The sequence below is a fragment of the Corvus moneduloides genome, chromosome 5, assembly GCF_009650955.1.
Source record: "Corvus moneduloides isolate bCorMon1 chromosome 5, bCorMon1.pri, whole genome shotgun sequence".
In the NCBI taxonomy this organism is placed as follows: domain Eukaryota; kingdom Metazoa; phylum Chordata; class Aves; order Passeriformes; family Corvidae; genus Corvus; species Corvus moneduloides.
Genome location: NC_045480.1, coordinates 59,701,806 through 59,721,787, shown reverse-complemented (window position 1 = coordinate 59,721,787; position 19,982 = coordinate 59,701,806). Strand labels below are relative to the sequence as shown.

General features: G+C 40.7%; 1 protein-coding gene across 1 annotated transcript in view; it reads left to right on the top strand.

The window, feature by feature from the left end:
* NR3C2 (nuclear receptor subfamily 3 group C member 2) overlaps positions 1–19,982 on the top strand; it is a 189,390-nt gene that overhangs the window by 156,374 nt on the left and 13,034 nt on the right. Inside the window, 4 exon segments of the mRNA XM_032110383.1 lie at positions 833–865; positions 868–1,170; positions 1,578–1,722; positions 17,065–17,195. Of these exon segments, the coding sequence (XP_031966274.1) occupies positions 833–865; positions 868–1,170; positions 1,578–1,722; positions 17,065–17,195 (612 nt within the window).

Here is a 19,982-nt window from a genome sequence, read left to right as displayed (position 1 = left end):
TTTTTTTAACAGAATTGTCTTCATTTTTAATTCCAATTCTTTCCTCATGCTATGGTAAAGTTGGGAATGCAACCCATACGGAGTGGCTGGCCTCTCTTCAAGGAGTGGAAGCTTCATAGCGTTGCTGGATTCTCAGAGTACTTAGTAAAGAAAACCAGGGTGGGTAGCATTAAAGAAAAAAAAAAAGGAAATGAAAAGGGAAGGCAAATCATCAGAGACGTGTTGATAGCAGTGAGAAAGGTGTTATAGGAGGTACAGTCTTTTTTTTTTTAAGTGAATAAATATTTAAGCATTAGTTCAGAATTACTCAAGAGAAGAGGGCAAAGCTGTTACGGATGTATCAAAGCAGTAAAAGCAAGGGGATTGACCTAGCTTGGGCTTGTTCAAAATGGATTGACTACATTTCAAGTTGAGGCAAAAGCTTAGGAGGACTCTGGGTCTGCTGATATTGTGCAGATTTCTTTTGATGACCAAATGCGATGGAGAACATGAATTGCAGTCTTGTAGATGATAAGTGATTGCAGTTTCTGAATGTTTAGTTGGCACCAACCACAGTAACTAGGATGTTTTCTGCATGTTGTGTATGGAGGGAGATACTGGACATTCCGTCATGTATAAAAACATCCAGTAAAGGAGTGAAAATGAGCCTAGAGGTGTCTTTTTGTCCTTTTTCCAGTGTGATGATGCTGCAGGCAGTGAGGTATTTAGGGTCCTGTGCCTGTTTTTGCTTAAGAACTTTGAGATTATACTTCTGCTTCCATTTCCTATATAAAGCCCAGGGTTTTTCTGGCTTTCTGTACTGACTTGGTTCTCATGCTGTTCATCTTCACAGCCCGGAAAGTCCAAAAAGTTGGGGAATTGAAGGGATGCACGAGGAGCAGCCCCAGCAGCGGCAGCAGCCACCCCCGCAGAGCCCCGAGGAAGGGACGACGTACATCGCGCCTGTGACCGAGCCCTCTGTCAACACTGCACTTGTCCCCCACATGTCTGCTATCTCACCAGCACTCACTCCCTCTCCTGTTAAGATCCTTGAAAGCATTGAACCGGAGATTGTGTACGCAGGATATGACAGCTCGAAGCCGGACACAGCGGAGTACCTGCTTTCCACCTTAAACCGCCTGGCCGGCAAGCAGATGATTCAGGTGGTAAAGTGGGCAAAGATACTTCCAGGTAGGACTGTGAGTCATCTGGTGAGATGTCACTTCACTGTTTCTTTTAGCTCAAAGAACTATTTGCTTGATAAATTCCATCTTGAATTAATGGACATTGTTGAAAAAGCCTGCAATTGGGGGGTGTGAGATGAACCTCCGAGAGAAGATTGTTGGGTTTTATTCTTATTTTATGTAATGTTTGTTTCATATGTCTGTGATTGATATTTAAAAAGCTTTAATTTTCAATAATAGCCTCTAAAGAAGAAAACATGTTTTGTCACTGGAATGAAAAATTACAGTTGTATTTTTTTCTGAAGTGGGAGTGTTGCTCTTGTTCGTGAATACTAGAGAAGTAGTGAGCAATGTGTTTGGTGATGGTTTGACCAGCCCTTGTAGTTCATGGGTATTTTCTGGTTTGATCTCTAGGATTTAGAAACTTGCCTCTCGAGGACCAAATTACTTTAATTCAGTATTCATGGATGTGTCTGTCATCGTTCGCCTTGAGTTGGAGGTCGTACAAACATACAAACAGCCAGTTCCTCTATTTTGCTCCAGACCTGATCTTCGATGAGTAAGTATTCCTTAATGGCCCTTTTCAGTGCAGGCTGGAAGGATTGCTGTCTATTTGGTTTTTCAGGCATACTTGCAGTCTAAGAAAATTTCAGCTAATCCTAGCTTAAAAAGCAGCTGAAGATTTAATTTTTTTCAGTGACTCACTTTTCAATTCCCAAAGCTTTGATTACTGCCGTCCACTTCCCCTTATGTATGGGGATGTGTTCTCAAACTAGGACCATCCCACTGGTTTGAAATGTGACTGATACACAACCAGGATTTATAGAAAAGAACATTTTTTGGTATCTAGTGGAGCTTGGAAAAATATCCAACTTCTAGGAAATGTGAATGTTTAAATTACTGGGGTTTTTCAGAGCAGTCATATAATGGTGCTTTTGTTAACAATATACAGCTGTTCAAATGTGTTTTCTTGACAGTCTTAATTACCCTTCTTTGCAACCGTGAAAGAAGCCAAAATGTTTTTTCAGTAATGAAACATAACTTCTTTTATGATGCATTCAGACAAGAAGAAGGATCAACCATTCCGTCTGAGTGTGTGTGTTCCTTCATATTTTATGTTTGTGTGTGTTTAGTGCTTGGCTTTTGATGACTATAATTTAATTTCTGTTCCATTCTCCTAGTGTTTATTACAAGACAGTAAAGTCAAAAATCTAAGTGAATGTGCAGGCAGTCAAAAGGGGCTTGCATCATTTGCTTGTCCCAGAAGACTGGGGTTTTTTTCTAGAGGTAAAAAGGAGACATAATCAATAGGATATGGGTACACTTGAGAAAAAAAAGCAAAACAGGAAAAAAATTAACAAAAAAAAACCTCATCACTTAATCTCCTGATACATTTTGAAATCTTTTTCTTGGAAAAGATGCTTTGTTGCTGTTCATCTTAATAGTCTGTCTTTGATTTAGGAATTCCTAAATAATTAATGAGTATGAGATGGGTCCCAAAGCAGTGAGCAATATCAAAGAAGGATTGTTTGGTTTGGTTTTTTTTTTTAAGAGGGAGAACTGATGATTTACTGCATGTGGCTGAAAATGTAGTGTCAGCCATTTTCCTTGTTGAAAATACCTCCATTATGACTTGGACATTAGAGAATTGTCACAGGGGGAAAGAAGGTATCTGTAGCTAGAACTAAGTGAAAATGTGAACTTTGAAGAGTTTAGTTCTCCTTGGGGAATGTAGACTAAAAGTTCAAGCACAAAAGCAGTTTTCCCTCATCTCAAGGAAGTCAGTCAGGGGGTCAGAATTTATTGGACAGAGAAATCAATCCTGCTTGCAAATAAAAGTGCGTGTATTGCTTGCTCTTATTATACTGCAGCTTGAAGCAACTTCGAGAATTTGAGATCAATTGTGAGTTTTATGCTGTAAGCCTTGAAGATAGGTGCCTGTAGAGTTATACTAAGGTTGAGGTAGGAATCCAGTTGGAAAAAGGAGTGCAAAATTAAAACATCCCAAAGCAGATATGTATGTGAGATAGTGCTCTATGCACTATCCTGTGTATTTGGTCTCCTGTGTATTTGGCAATATACTCATTGCAGAGAGAAGGCAGTTGTTTCTAAATAGAGAAAAAAAATTTGCCAGGAGATGTGAGAGGGGGACAGGCGTTTTTGAAGTAGCTAATCAGGACAAGAAAGTTCCTTGGAGGTAAAAGAGTAGGAGTTTGGTGTTCACTCTGGAACAGTAATGGACATACCTCTCAAACAGGAAGGGATTTCTCACTTTGCTTGTGTTTCATACTCAGTGTGCATCATGGCAGGCATTTGTTCCCAGTTTCTCACGTTGCCATTCAGAATGGTGGTTGAGACTGCATTTGCAGTCAGAGTTTAGGGCTCTCTGGCAAAGGGAAGTTGTTGAAAAACTGCAAAGAGCCAGTGGAGGTTGGCCAAAGTGGTCAGGGCTGATTGGGACAGCGAGGGACCTGATGGTACGGTGTGGATTAAATTGCAGCCTTCAGCTTCCTAATGAGTTGTAGAAAAGATGAAGTCTGGCTCTTCATGGAGGTGCTTAGTGGAAGAATGAGAGTTTGTGATCATAAGTTTGGGACAGCACACTGCCTCCTAGGCAGCAAGAGAAGACATTTCCTAGCAAGATGGTGAAACAGTCGAGCAGGTGCCCAGAGAGACCTTGGAGTCTCTGTCTCAGAAGATGCCCAAGCCTTCACTGGGCAAAGCCCCAAGCAGCCTGCTCCAGCTTTGAAATTAACTCTGCAGGGAACAGGGGGTTGGCCTTGAGACCTCCAGAGGTCCCTCCCAAGCTACAGTTTTGTGATTCTAAGTTAAGAGATGCAGTGCTTTTTCCAATTTTGAGGTAAGGCCAGAGCTGGATTACTAGACTTGTACAAGACGGTCAATACAGTACAGTGTAGAAACCGTTCCCATAATGCAAAATACAATACATATTCCTGTTTGTGAAGTGCTGTGAAGCTTTGCTCTGAAATCACTGAAGGCTGGTCTTACCCTTACTTTCTGAGTACCATGGACTTGGAAATGTGCTGCGTAATTCTAAGCACTGGCCTTTGTTTCTGTGCCACATGGTTTATTAGGCCTCCCCAAGGCTTATTTGGTGAAACTTTCTGAGTGTTTTACTGCCCTTGGCATTTTAGGACATTTATTAATTGATGCAGAATGAAAGGGAGATGCTTTACAATGCCTTTCCTTCTGCTGGTTTGAGAGAGTTATATTTCTGTTATCACCTGGCCAAGACATTCTTGGCATTTCTTCATATTACGTCTGGAGAGGTCATTTCCCGTCCCTATGCAAGAAAAAAAAAGAAATGTCCCTGACCAGGCCCTTGGTGCCCCAGAAGGTTCAGTGTTTTCTTCAATGAACAGTTAAAAGGAGTGAAAGTAGAGGCTGACATTAGTGGAATGAGTCGGCTTTGTTTTACGTTAAATGAATTTTCCGCTTACTCTTAACTACTGTGAATAAAAGGAAGTCGTAATGTTTCTGGAGGGCCATGATATATGACCTTGTTTTCTTTCTTATTCTGAAGGCCTGTAAACAAGGCCAACAACAAATGAGGATCCCTGTTGTTAATAGCTGTTAAATGTAACTTTGATTGTGTACAGTGCAGAATGCCTCCCTACTCATATGTAGTTTGATTTCCTGTTAGGCTTGTGGAAGACTGGAAATATTTGTCTGCCTTCATTTAGTCATACTACATATCTAATTAAGTGTACTGTTTGTCTTTATGGTTCAGGCATATATTCCATCGATTTAATTGGGCTTAACTGAACACAAAGATTTTAACTGAATAATAAGAAAATGGCTGCTCAGCCTGTGACAGAAATGCCTCAAAAACAGCCTGAAAAGAGGCATAAAATAGACCAGTGTGTTTTATGTTGTGTTTGTGTAAGTTATGGCATGGGCAGTTTTTTAATCCATTTCTTTTGTAATATAGTAGTTGTGATCAAAACTAATATTCTGTAGATGCAGCTTTGGTTTTATCAGTAAAATCTTCAGAAGACCGTCCTATACATGACACCACATAATTCCTATTGAGGGTAAACACTCTTAAAGAATGACTGCTGCGTATGGGATAACACTCAAAAGGTGTTGTAGTTATGTTCTTTAGGCTGTGCAAACTCAAATTCAAGAAGTTGCAAAATTCCAAAATTAAGGTGGTCCGTGAAATCATAGTTTAAGCCCTTTGGGTACATGCTTTGAAGACTGTATCCGTAACAAAACCCTGAAGTTATGCTATCCCGTAATATTTTTTCCCATGTGACTCCTTTGATCAGGTTGGATGAGATGTAAGGATTATATAGTGAGAGACTCTGGAGGTTTTTTCTTCATTTGTTGTCATTGAGGAAGCCTTACCTTGAATGGATCTAGGGATTTGGGAGAACAGAGATATTAGTGGGGAAGATTTTCTTAAGACATGGCAAAAGACTGTCCCTAATTCAAACCCTAAGCTCTGAGACTTTTCAGGTTCCGACTGCAAAAGTAACAGAAATCCTGCAAGAAGAAGAAAAAAGGCTACTGTTTATTTAACTCAAGGAAGGGAGAAAATTTCTCTTTAGGATTTAACCAAAGACTTTAGCTAAAATTTTCTAATCTAATTCAACCTGAGGCGGGCACATGCATGGATAATTTAAGTCCAGAGCATTAAATGAGTAAAAACATACTCAACTGAAAGCAGGAAACCAAGCAGTGCTGGCTGGAATGGATGCAAGAACAAAGCAAGGGATGTACAAAACCCCCGTGGTTTGTAACGCCATCCTTATTTTCAGGGTTCTGGCTGAAGCTGTGCAAAATGAACTCTTTACTACAGGGAGCAGCCTTAAAGAGGATTTTTAAGATGTGGTTCTGGAATGTAGGGAAGTCAGTTGCAATTTCCATTGGTCTTTCCCTTATTGGATGAATTAATCATAGAACTAGTGGCTAAAATGACTCTTCCCCCGGCTTTGCCCTTTTGAAGGAAAAGGCCTCAACATTTTTGAAAAGAGGTGGTGTGTGTGCCAGTTCATGTCTACAAGAAATCTGATGAGCCCAGCTTTTCTAAAGTAGGAGTTTATGTCTTTGCAGTGCAGAAGTCAGATGCCTAAATTCCAGAGAAAGGCAAGGGATGCTCCTTCTTGCTCAGGTTTTAACGGGCTCAGGCAGTTGCTGTTCCCGCCGGCTATGGTGACAACATCCCAGGTATCTGCTTCCACCCCATACATTAAGTTCAGGACATTGGCTGGCAACCTTTCAGAGGCTCAGGAAGGAATAAAAGCATTTATAAGTGCAGCACTGCCAACAGAAACCCAGCAAGAGCCAAGACACGGAATGGCAGGGATCCTCACTCAACAACGTGGGAAACCCAGTGGGAGCGGTGGGACATGGGCTGCCTTTGGGGCCATGGCTTGTGCTCCCAGCACATCTCCTCCCAGCTGGAAGCCAGAAGCTGCATCCCTCAAGGCCAAGCTGTACTGCTTATACCATTCCTTCCCCTAAGGAAGATGCATGGTGGCTTCTTATTTATCCATAAGGCAAAAACACAGCTGATGGTATTGATGATGATATTAAAATCAAGCCCTGCTCCTCTATATATTGGTTTGTGCTGGCATAAAACCCCAGAGGGATGGCCCAACCCTGGAATTCCCCCACAGGTCTTGATTTATTTTTTGCTTTTAGGTTTAACACAGGTCTCTTTGTAGATTTCTGGATCCGCAGGGATTTCTGAAAAGACTCAAGATTTCAAAATCATTTCCTATTTTTAGCAAATCTACCCAAATTACCTTATTTACCATTCCAGCCTTACCTGGCTGTTAAATAGCAGTGATGTGGGATACTGAGAGAGTTCAGCGATGCTGAGACACACGGTGTGGAGACTCTTTAGTACGTTAAAGTACGGCATCAATATTTCAACAGTATTTTGCAAATGCACTGCATGACTAATGTGCTGTGTGTTTTCTTGCTCCTTTGATTTTTCTCAGTTTGTCATCTGCGGCATAAAGAATAAATCATAGCTGCAGAAGTGTGCAGGTTCTGAATTTCCTGGCCATTGCACTTGATTCTGTTGTTGGTTTTTCACTCAGTCAAGGACTTGAGGGTTTGCCTAATGAAAACCAGCACTAGGCATTGCATAATATGAGGTACCCAAATTACTGAACTTGAAAAACTGAGTTTAAAACTGGGACCAGTTTTCACAAGCATTTGGATCAGTTAGGTCATTTTTCCATCTCTGAAATTATTGTATTAGATCATATGCAGTTCAGTCCTTACAGTAAAAAGGTTTCAGTAGAGACTTCATTTTACTGAATATTATGTACAAAACACTAAGAGCAGAATATACTGATGGAGGTATATAGATGCATATTTTAAAATTTTTTCAAAGTATGTACTATGTATGTAATGTGGTTTTAACCAACTAACAAAGTCTACTACAAATTAGCATAAACACATTCTTTAAAGTGCAAGATTTAGCTCCCAGTAAAATAAAAATGTAGTATTCCAAGCATCTCTCATGCTGTGCCTTTGGTAATTGCCCCAAGTGTGAAGTTCTAAAATTTAGAAGGAGACAGAGGTTAATATTGGCAATAGATGAACAATAGAGAATCCATTTTGCAAATGAGAAAGTTGAGGGAGAGCAAATGAGGTAAAGAGGGGCAAGAAAAACAGCTTCAGTACAAGGGGATTTCTAGAAAGTTTCTCTGCTGGTGTTGTCATGGGATGTGGATGGGCAGAGGATTTTGTCACATTGAGGAAAGCCATAAAATTAAATTAAAAATTAAGATGTAGCTCAGCTAAATAGCTAAGATTGTATTAAAAAATCTGCATTTAATAATCATGTATAGTTTATTAGTAAATAACATTTTCATTATGTTCCTAAGTCCTCTCATATTATGCTTGTGGAAGCTGGGACCATTAGGATTTGGTGTTGCGTAAGGCAGTGCAAGGATGCAGCAGCCTTTCTGTGCCCTTTCAGTGCTGAAGCCTGTAAGTCTTCCTGGTATTCTGATTTCTATGGAAACAGCAGGAAGATAAACGTAATAAAATAAGATGAATAATTAAAAACACCTTTTTTTAAAATTTTTTTAACCTCATATACCTCAGGGCTTGGGGCAGCAATTAGTTAGATCATCTGTGAATGGTGATAAAGCCAATAAGTAACTTCTCCTATTGTTTAAATGATTACTTTTTCACTTTTACGTTTGGCAGGATGATGGCTGTTAACCCCTTTGTCTTCTCTTGCAATCTGTTAATCCTGTAGTTTCTAAATTTCGGTACATTTTTGTAATCTCAGTCATCTGGCAGTCTCCAAATCCCTCATTTCTAATTATTATTGCCACAATGAGAGTTGGTAGGAGTTGTCAGTGTTCATTCTCTGCTGATAAATTCTCTGTGCGATTGCTGGTCTTGTTAAAAGGTCAGCAAGCACTCCTTGGTGATCCTCCCTGCATGGTTTTTGCTTACATGTATTATTTTGTGAGGAATGCTGCATTCATGCAAGGTGTCAGTGCAGTGGGAAGTGAGGATGTTCATCAGTAAATTTTTTATATACCTTGTTACTACTATTTCCTTTATCATAAAGTGTGGCTCAGGTCCCATCCAGAGAAGTACATAAAGGGATGTTGTTACATACCCACCCCACAGCAGTGCAGACAGAAAATGACATTTTGAAAAACTGCTGTCATACCTGTACATAATAAATGTAACATGCTTCAGGCTAGATTTTCCAAGTCTTTATTTCGGGCTTTTTTTCTTTTTGAACAGGTCATTGGTTGGGCAAAGCAATAGATTTGGTTTCTTTACGTAAATTTCTAAAGGCTCTGCCTTTTAATACCTCTATCTCTAAATGATTCTTAAATTTCTAGAGTGTTTTGGTTCAAACTGGGAAGCTGTAAAGGAAAACAGGATATACAGTAGTTTTAAGGAGATCTGTAAGAATGGGGAAATGTCAGAAACTGTCCCTCTAGCACAGTTTGTCATCCTTTAAATCAGCCAAAGAAAGTTTAAGATCAGAACAAGGGGCTTTTTCATTTGCCCATTCTAGCAATGATTTAGGTACTTTCTGAATGTGATGCATTCGGACAGTTGTGCTTAAAACCTTTCTGTGTCTTTTCTCTGTGAATTTGCCTACTATCTCTTTGAATACATTTGTAATCTTGATATTGAAAATGTTCTGTGACACTTGCTTCTGCAATTTAATTATGCATATTTGTTTGTTGGAGATGTTTCTAAAGCAGGTGGTTGATAATTTAATGGAGTGCCACTTCATTCCTGTGTTTGCAGTAATAGTGGATATAATCCTTCTCATCCCATGCATGCCATTTATCACTTAGATCTCCATTGAGTCTTGTTGTTTCTTCTGTGAGCTGAAGAATCAGTGAGTCAATTTGACCTCCCTTTGCATATCAGTTGTCTGCTATCTCTGGCCATCCTCAGCTCCTCCCTTCATGCTTTGTATTAATTTTGGTAGGTGACCACACTGATGCTGGGTTCAGAGCACAGTGGATGCAGCAGCAAAACTACAATTCCTGTCTTGTTCTTGACTCTTCTCTCTACATCTTTGCTTTTTTTTTGACGAACACTGAGCAAGCATTTTCAAAAGGCAGAAGCCCAAGAAACCTGTCCCAAGTTGCACCTAGAACTCTTTATTGTGTGTTTGTTAATCCAGTTATTTTGTGTGTATGATGGGAGATGATTATACTGTCTGCATTATCCAATTAGTGATTTTCACCTTCCATTTTGTTAGCCAGCCACACAGACTTGCATGATTTTTCAGCAGTCTTTCACAGGCAGCTCTTGATTTCATCATCTGGAGTCATCAGCGAGCTCTGTCACCTCCAGAGGTCTGATTTTTCTCACTTGATGTATGAGCACAGTTCTCAGCCCAGGCCCCAGCGTGGAACTCTGTGAGCCTTCCCCAGTAACCTGCATTACTTGTGAGAGATGTCCATTTGCTATTACCCTTGGTCTCCTATTTTTAAGCTGCTAATAATCCACGAAGAGACGACCTCCTTACCCCTAAGCTCTCTTTAAGAGCTTTCAGGAGATCTTTTTAATAGCTTTAAAATCCAGCCCTGACGTGATTGCATCCTCCCATACCTCCTGATGCAAAGCAGTGTGCAGGTCCTAGACCAGTAATTACCCACGCTGGCATGCTAACAGAATTTATTAGAGCCCATACCCAAGTTGCATGCCCCAGTTTCCTTTGTGTGGAAACCAGGGCAGGGGAGAGGAGGAGGAGGAGAGGGTTGGTGTTTGCTTAGGTCTCACCCCATATGGCTGTGGGATGCAGCTAGACCTGGCATGTGCAAAGCATTTCCGTCATGCAGACGTTGCCTGCATCCATCAGCATGTCCTCGTGCTATCATCAGAGTGCCCTCACAGATTCGTGAGACGTGACCTCTCTCTGCTGAAGTTGTGCTGACTTTCTTCCCTTACAGCATGTTTATTTATCAATTCATGCTCCTCTTTCAATGGTTTTGCTCGATATAGAACTGGAGCTTACTAGCCTCTGGTCTCTTGAGTGCTCCCTTCCCACTCTCAGACCCATTTTAAGAAATCAGTCACGTTTGTTGCCTTCCATGACTTTTATAAGGGCAATTTAAGCAATAAGCTGCACAGCACAGTTAGTAGTTCAGCAATTCTGTATTTAAGTTGCTTTAGAGCTTGTGGATGGATGCCATCTGGTCTTGGTGATTTATTACTATTCATTTTACTGTATTTTTTTTTTCTTTGTAAACCCTCTTCTACTCGCACTTGAATCTGAAACTATTTCTCACACTTGCTTACTGAAAAGGGAGAGTGGTGCAGAGCCTTACTGGGCTCCTCTACAAAGAGCACTGATGCAAAGATTTTATTTAACTTTTCTGATCTTTCTCAAACGCTTCATTTTCATCTTGCTCATCAGTTGGCCCAGTGGATGTTCTGGCAGGTTTCCAGCTTGTGATGTGTTCAAAAGGATTTGACTGTTAGTTTTTACGACTTTAATATAAGGACTTGCCCAATGACTTTACATTTAGCATAGACCATAATTATGCTCTCTTGGTATTGTCTCAGCATGACTTTGGGACATCCACAAGCATTTTGGGAGGGTTTCTTCTCACTTCTCTCAAGGTCTTAGAATAGAGGTTTCTTCCTTGCAAGTGCCTGAATGTGGTGCTGCTTTAATCTTCCTGCACATCGATGAGCTGTTTGCTGGCATCTCCAAATGCCTTTCACATGCATAGTGCTTTCTTCTGCTACTTCCCCTGTAGAATTAAATACGACCAAAAGAAAAATTAGGAAGTCGTTTTTCTAAACTGGCATGAGAGGAAGATGTGCCTCAGTTGACTTCCAGAAAATGCCAGGCTTTGCGTGAGAGCACAAGCAAAGTCTTAATTTTTGAGGCATTGTTGGCATAAAAGGAGAATTGCTGCTCCATGTGGAATATAGCAGTAATTTTGTTGATGAGCCACTGCAAGTGACAATGAGCCCTGGCAGAATGGATGTATAAAACAATACCTAATGGGCACCTTTTCTGGCTCTCAGTACCTTTCTCTGATGAACTTTGAAATGGGGTATTTAGTGTCATGTGTACATTCTTATCACTTATTATTGAATGTGTTATTGCAAAAGCATTTTGGTAAAGGCATAATTATGTATTTTCTCATTTAAACTGTGATTTGTCTCTTTTGAAATGCTAATGCAAACCAAAAGAGTATTTGGTATCAGCGTTCTGCTAAGTGCATAATTAACTGTTAATACCAGCATATACTTGGGGTTTTCTGCTATTGATGTGCTTGGGATTTTAGGGTTGCATAACTGGGTGATTATTAAGTTGGATTTTATCACAAGTTCTCTGTTAGTGATTGAGAGCTGAAACTCTCCTTTGGCAAACATTATCCATGGGTTGTTGCCAATTCCTTTGTTGATAGGCATATAACAGGAGGATGCTTGGCTGGAACTTTTAAAGCAGCTCTAAATTTCTTCGTATCACTTATCTGGGATGGTATTCTCTAGGGTCACCGTGAAGATTTTCTTGTGAGAAAACTAATTTTGAGATTTGACTTCTGTAAGTTCAGTTTAAAATTGCCAAGTTGCATTTAAAAATTGCTAATTGCCTGGTGGCTAGAGGCCACAAAATACCAGCTTAATGTCTGTAGATCTGTTTAATGTGTAATCATCATCCTTGTCTGATTATCAGTGTTCACCACTGGTGGTCCTGAGTCCGGTCACTGTTTTGTCCTGGGTTTGGCAGTGCCCAAATTTGCCATTGGTGCAAGGTAACAGGTATTTTTGGCCTTCTGGAAGGAGATGACTCTAAAGCTTTCCTTTAGGAGTTGAAGGCAAAGTGTTGAAGGGAGTAGGTTTTGTCTCTTTCTGCTGTGGCTTGCAGAGTAAGCAGAGATCAGAAAGTGCTGAATAAAAAGTAAGTACTGAATGAAAAGTCACAACTGAATTTTGCCTGAATCCTGTGTGTATTTTGGCTTGGATTTTGATCAGTGTGTTTAACTTAATGAGGCTGCTCCAGCACGGGTGACTTCAATGGCATTTTTAATGGCTTCAGTGACACACAGGTGTCTGGGTACAATCCATTGAGCAGAGGGATGCACAGTGTTTCCTGCCCCTGTGCACGGAAGAATTGGTTCAGGTAGTGGCATTCTGTTACCACTGTTGGAGTAGCATATTCCCTCAGAGACACTTAGTTGTTGTGACAATAATATGTTTCTTTTTTTCTTTCCCCAAGAACCTCAAAACTTTTTTCCAGTCAAGAAAGCCCTCCTAAGGCAGGTAAGATAATTCAGGCCCAAGGCTTTTCTGATTAGATGGTTTGAGCCACTGAGCAAGGGCTTCTGTAATCCCATGTCCTGGTCTTTTTCCCTCTTTATCCATAGCATCTCTGCCTTGCTCTCAAGGTGTCTGGTGATGTTTTTACTCCTCTCTCTGTCAAGTTCAAAGTGACTTCTTTTGGCATGAGGGGAAAGCATGCTGTGTTCTTGGAGGCTTCCAAACAGGTTTTGACTTTCAGGCCTTTGGCAGGTTTTCTTGTTGGGCTGCATTTGTTTGATTGGTTGTTTGGTTTGGTTTTGTTACAGTGTAAAGTGCTTTCTGCAGATCCCTGAAATCAATTTAATTGGTGGGCAACCTTCATATGGATGTAGGTTTTAGTCTAGCAAGGGAAAGGCTCTTGGTTATAAAACTGGAAATGGTTCTTAGAGTGGTAAGAAGTGTGAAATCAGAAGACACAAAAACTATCTTTGACATCAGAGTTTTGCTAAAAATCTTTCTTGGTCTTTTCCTACGTCTTTTCTGGACTGAAGAGGCCTAGGGACTAAATCAGGTGTATTTTTGTTCCTCTGAGGTGCTGTGAAATGGGATGCCTTGGCCAATTTTTCCTCGGGATTATCAGCAAGTCACTTAAGTCCTGATGAAACCTCAACACACCCACAACAGCTTTCCCTTTCTTCGTTTCCCTGTCTAATTTAGGAAGATGCCTTGTGCTGCAGCTTTGAATAGTACCCATGAGAAAGTAAATAAAACATGGTATCAGGTTTGGTTTGGGGCTGAGTTTTGCCTGTCAGTGAATATTTCTTGCTGCGTGTGTTCCTCTTTTTGGTTACGGTCAGTTGAGTTGCAGTTTCCATCCTCAGCGAGGAGATTTACGATACTAGGCTTTGTGATGACTTCATAAAATGATGAGTTACTTATTCATAGCAAGCTGTTTCTGTTCTGCGTGCCTGTAGTTTCACAGGTTTTGATGTGGCTGCTTGGTTTCTGTGGAGATTACATAAGGGTATTTATTAAGAGATATATGACTGGTTTGGTATTTAGGATGCTTTGTCTTAGATGGTTTCCTGAAACCATCCCTGCTCTCCTGGGGTGACTGGTCAAATCCTACATATCTGTTGTAGCTGGATGATGTGGGTCATCATTTCTGTCTGCTGCAGCTCATTTAGAGAAACCCAGCAGCAGGAGCAAAACCTCTCTTCCCACCAAGACAGTGGAGGTGCCAGGCTTTCCCAGCAGAAGTGGGAAAAGGAGGTGTCTCCTCCCAAAGCAAAGGAGGAAAATACAGTGGCAATTCATTTCCAATGAGGATATGATGGGCAAATCAGTGACCAGTGGCCAAAGAGGCCATGCAGGAGCAGATGGAAGTTGGGCAGAGCAGTGGGAATGAGCTGGTGGCAGCAGTGGGAATGGCTGGATGCCCTGCCCATCCACAGGGCTGCGGGAAAGGTCAGACAGAATGTGAGCCGGGCATTACATTAAGCCTGTAAGGAGGCACTCGGGGAACTTAAGATGGATTAACTTAAGGTGTAAAGTTTAGAGCGTATTATTATGAAGGAGGATTAAGCTAAACGGAGCTAACAACACCGCTTCTGAATGCGTATCCAAATAGCGGATTCAGAGCTTTGGCTCCACGCCTTTTATTCCTTACATGTACTTACCTTCTTGAATGTCCCCATAAAGATGCTTGCCCTTATATTCCAGATCTTCATATCCTCCGTTTGCCATGTTGAGAGGTTCAGATGCTGTGTCAGAGGAGGGGCTGGGTTTGGTTGGTTGGGATTTGCCTTTTTTTTATCCCTCCGTTTTTTTTTTAACATAAAAGTTTGTTTTAATTTTTCCTCGTGATGGTAAAGGCATTTGTGATGACTTGATGGCTTCTTTCCTAAGCTGATGTATTTGGTAAGGAAAAAAATAACTTTGTTCATGTTATGCTGACATGCCTTAATTTCTCAGTGCCTCTTCACTTTTATCATATTTCTATTGCTTTGTTTTGTTGTTGCTATCAAGGTATTGGATATCTGTGATGTCAGCATCTGATTTTTCAAAAGCTCTGTATCATCTTATTCTACACAACGTGGGCTGAAAACCAAATACAAAGTTGAATACTGTCAACTCCCATAAAATGCTTATCTTTCATTAAACAGAGTCACAAATTAGCTAACATAATTTTTAGTTAGTAATATTTTGTAAATAAGTAATAAATCAACTTAATTGATTTTCAGGTGGGAAACTGATTTGAAATGAGTTTGTTGTACATTAAACAAACCACCTAGTAACTTGTTCTGTGTATAATTTTATCTCACTACAAACAATGCCATCAGGTTTTCCTTAAGGGTAAGCTAGAGATCAATATTTGTAAGTAGATAAAAGAATGAATATTTAAAAGCCAGAAAGAAATAACTAACCAAAAAAAAAACCCTGACTATAACTGAAATTCTTCCATTTAGGCAATCATATATAAGCAAAACAAGTACAAGTGCAAAGAAAAACAAAAGGCAGAAAACTTTGGACGTAACAAAAAGTGGAAAGCAACACAAAAATCAAGTTTTTGAGTCAGTATACTTTTATGTTAACTCGCACAGAGGGTGTTTTGCCACCAAAAAAAAAAAAAAAAGCCTAAGAAACCTGAGACAAAACATCATAATGTTTTATTTTATTTGCTGTGTGGCTTGTGGTATCTGATGAAAAATCTGTCACTTCTCTCTGTAGAGGTGAAACACAGGCAGGGATGGTGGCAGTGCCTTTATGTTCTGAGGCTGGAGAAACAAACCTTGGTGTCCTGCAAAATAATGATGGATGTCATAGACCATTCTTACTTCTAGTGCTGCTGTCTCTGGCCTTCTGAGATATACTTTAACATGTAGTTTTCTAAAATGCAAATGTCCTTTATTAATCATTTGCCTTTTCACTTCAGTGTGTATCCCTCAGAGCCTCCTGGGAGCGGTCCATGATGCATAATAAAAACAAATACATCTGGCATTACTCCTACTATTAAATTTAATTAAAAAAAAAAAAAGAAGCTGGAAGTTCTTAGTCTCAAGAAAAGAGGGTGGAGCAGGGGAAAAGTGCAGAGCCCATCTAACAATGGGGAGCCTGCTTTATTAGTATTAAGGAGGACAATGAAATTGCTTTGGCAGTAGTGAAATAAAACACCAGGAAGATTATGTCAGTCTTTGTTTGCACACAGTATGATTCTTCTCTTTCACCAGCCAATTTGTATATTTGAAAAAGCAGTCGCTTGCTTAAAATAATGAGCTGAACTTCATCCAATTCCCCCCAATTCCCCAATTATGCGAAAAAATGTTAGAAGAAATACAGACAATTGGTTTTAAACAACTAAAAAAAGGGAAGTAGTGGTCACTGAACAATTATAAGACCTTGTCTACATACCTGCAAATACATGCACACATTTATATCACAACTTCTGCTGATACAGGCAGTTCTTGGTGACTGTTTGCTGTAGCAGTTGTGGTTTGAGATGGAAACTTCAGAAGCTTAGCAAAACTCTAACTAATTCTGCCTGAAACTTGAGCAGGATAGGTTAGCCTAGGATTACCTCAGAGAAGAGAGAGAAGGTCTGAAGTTAAAATTATGAAAGTATATTTAAAGAAAAAAAAGCTATCTGGATACAAGTCATGTATCCTAATTATTTTACGATTTAACAGGCAGAAATCTGAGTTAATGATTGAGTTCCTTGTTTTATATACTCCTTTATTCTAGATTATTTTAGATTACTATTCTGGGAAAAATCCACATGCTTTTTGGATATTTCAGTGTTTGAACTGGAGATGTCAACTGATGGGGGGAGTGTATCATTTAGAGCATGCATTCTGTGGGTGTAGGTTCCCCTGTTGCACCAGCTCTGACGCCTCTAGCAGGCACATTTCCATCAGCCAGGGCAGAGCTGAGCAAACACAGACAATTCAAATAGGTTTTAAAAAGTTTTTGCCACTTCATTAATGCCATCAGTGTATAGAATCAAATTACATCTGTAGCCGTTCCTTTCCTGTGGTGTGCCAGCTAGCGAGGTGAACTCAGGCATCCATTGCAGGTTGTGTAGGAGCAGGGTGATGCCCAGGGCATCCCCCTGCAGGCTGTGCTCTCCTGTATTTACCCCGTGGATGTTGTTCCCCTGTCTCTGCAGGGAGCGGATGCGCCAGTCGGCGATGTTCGAGCTGTGCCAGGGCATGCACCAGATCAGCCTGCAGTTCGTCCGCCTGCAGCTCAGCTTCGAGGAGTACACCATAATGAAAGTGCTGCTGCTCTTAAGCACAGGTAGGTTGGGTCTGTGGTTATGTAGGAACGCTTGACAATACTCCAGTTCACAAAGAGATGCAGTGATTTTAACCAGCTTGACAGAGGAGCCAAACTGTTTCCAGCTGGGCCGCAGGAAAAGCCTTGGGGTTTATCTGTAGTTAGCATGGGAAGTATCTTTGCAATTTGAGTGTGGTATGTGCATCGGAGGGACAGGAGCGGCCAGGCACAGGACTTTGGCCCCCCTTCCCATAGGGGGAACCACACCAACAGACATGCCAGGAACATGCCAGCCACAGCTGTGGGGGATTGAGGAAAAATCCCTGCATGACATTCAAAGCCACCAGGGTTTGGCTGACTTAACATGACCTTCAGGATCAAAAGATGTGCATTGCCTGTACTGCAGAGCAGGTGACTTTGTAATGCCCAGTGACTTCAGAATGGAAAGCCCTTTTACAGGTTTCTGAAAGTTTAATAAATGTCAGGGTGTGCTTCATTTTTCTCTTGAGCATCATGCTCTGAGTTTTAAGAAACAAAATTACATCTTGGTGCTTGTTACAGCACTGTGTAGTAATTAGCAGATCTCTTGATCTTATCTTACTGAAAATATTGAAAACCTCCTGTCCCAGTGCAGTTTTACACAAACTGCATTACTTTTCCATCAGTAACAGCCTGCAAACCTGTAAACAGATGTTATTCTGGGGAATCCTGCTCCTTTTTGTGGGGAACAACTTGGTGACATCATGACAAGCCAGCTCTGTGCTTAAAGCACCTGCCTTTGAGGGGGGATGTGAGGCTGCAGTTCCTGTCAGGGCTAGAGAGATTTGGATCCTCTAACAGAGCCCTCCTGGGGCTATGTGTCTTTTGGGCTCGACTGTCTCCCTCCCTCCTTCCAACTGAAGCAGTTCCAACTTGCTGGGATGGGGAGAGACACCACTCTTTGGGGAACCTTTTGTGTCCTGGCCTGCAGAGTCTGACCCCAGGTCCCACTCCACCAAGGGCTGGAGATGGTCAGCCAGTGAACCTGGAACAGTGGGGAGGGGACGTGCTCCAGACTTGCCCTGAGGGGTAAATGGGCTTTTTTTGAAGGTTGTCACTCCCGGTGTTTCCAGGAGCAACTTGACATGGATGTGCTCAGGGAGGGTTTGGCTCCCAAAATGTTCTTGTGAGAGTGTCTGGATTGGAGATCTGCCTCTGCAGCATTTTAATCAGCCCTAAAGGGGAAGAATCTTTAGAAAAAGAACCTGAAGGCATTCTAAAACCACAGCAAAATGTCTTTAAGCCAGGTATTTATTATTCTACCCTCTCGAGAGTGTAAGCTAATGAGTTATTGCAAGAATCTGTTAGGTGAGATCAGTGTGGCCAATTAACTTCAAGGGGCTGGGTCCATTTGAAACACACACCATGGTCACTAGAAAACCTGCTAAAAATAGTTTGTTTTGAGAGAATCAGGATATTTACATTAGAGAGAGAAAAAGGAGACCGAAATGCAAATGAAGGTGGTGATAAAACCCAGAGAGTGTCAAGTGAAGGGCAGCAAACCTGGTTTTGAGTGATTGTACCTTGGTACAGTCTTATGACAGAAAACACCAGGTTTGTTTTCATTTAAATTCTTTTATTGAATCATGTGACCAGCAGAGTACAAGTTATTCTGAAACTTTCATGGCGACCACATCAAGGAAGTTTCACTCCATTTACATGTGGAAGAAACCACACATTACAACTCAGTTGTTTTCTTGCTTTCCACAGACCATAGATTTTGGGAGCTTGCCAACAGTATTGCTGCATTTAATAAGTAAAATCAGAAACACTGGGCAAACCTCCAGAATTTCATGTTTTGCTTGAGTTGTCTTTGTTTGTGGTCTTTCTTTCTTCCTTAATAATCTGGCTGGGGTGATAGTATAATAATTTTCAGACAGAACAGTAAAATACATCCTAGTAGACAAAGAAGGAGTGGCTCTAACAGTCTGTAAGCAGCGTGCAGGAATACAGGCCTGTAAATATTAAAGGAACTGTAAAGCCTGTGCATTTTGTGTGAGGGCCACAGCATGCTCTGATGGCTTTACTTACCTTGATTGGTGCCTCTGTGTTCATTCACCTTGAACTGAATTTGTAGATTTGTTCCAGACAGTTTCTTTTATCTGTCAGCTGACTGAGAGAGTTTACATCTAGAATTTTAAAATTAAGTGAACATATGATATTTATATTATGATTGTGTAATATGAATATATAATATTTACCAAGCAGCAGGCAGGTTGGTGTGTCCCCTCCTAGGCTTTTTCTAAAGATTCTTCCTTTTGCCCCCTTTCAGCACTTGGTGGCCTCAAGTCCTTGCTGCTCCTGTGGTGGTACAGCTCCTCCTTGTTTCCCATTGCTAAATTGCTCTGGTAGATACTGATGCTTTTTCTTAAAGCTTCTACTCTGGAGCCATTTGGGGCAGTTGTTATATGCTTATGATGTGATTTGAATGGGGTAGAGGGCAGTTGAGAGGATTTAGAAGAGAAGGGAATGGATGAGCAAGACAGTTTCTGTCAAGATGTTAAGTCAGGATAGGCTAAATTGGAAGATCACCTTTTTTTTCTTTCTCTTTTTAGAATTCCCATTTAGCTTATGCTGACATAGTTTTCTGGCTTGCTTAGGAAATAAACTCACTCCTGTACAGACCAGTATTTTATTTTCCTTCTGTGGACTATGACTAAGAGATACAGAGGAAAAAAACATTTGATGGTTAAGCAGTGTTCAACCAATTCAGATATTAAACATCAGAATATTTTGAGTAATGTTATTAATAACCTCTTTGGAGTTTTC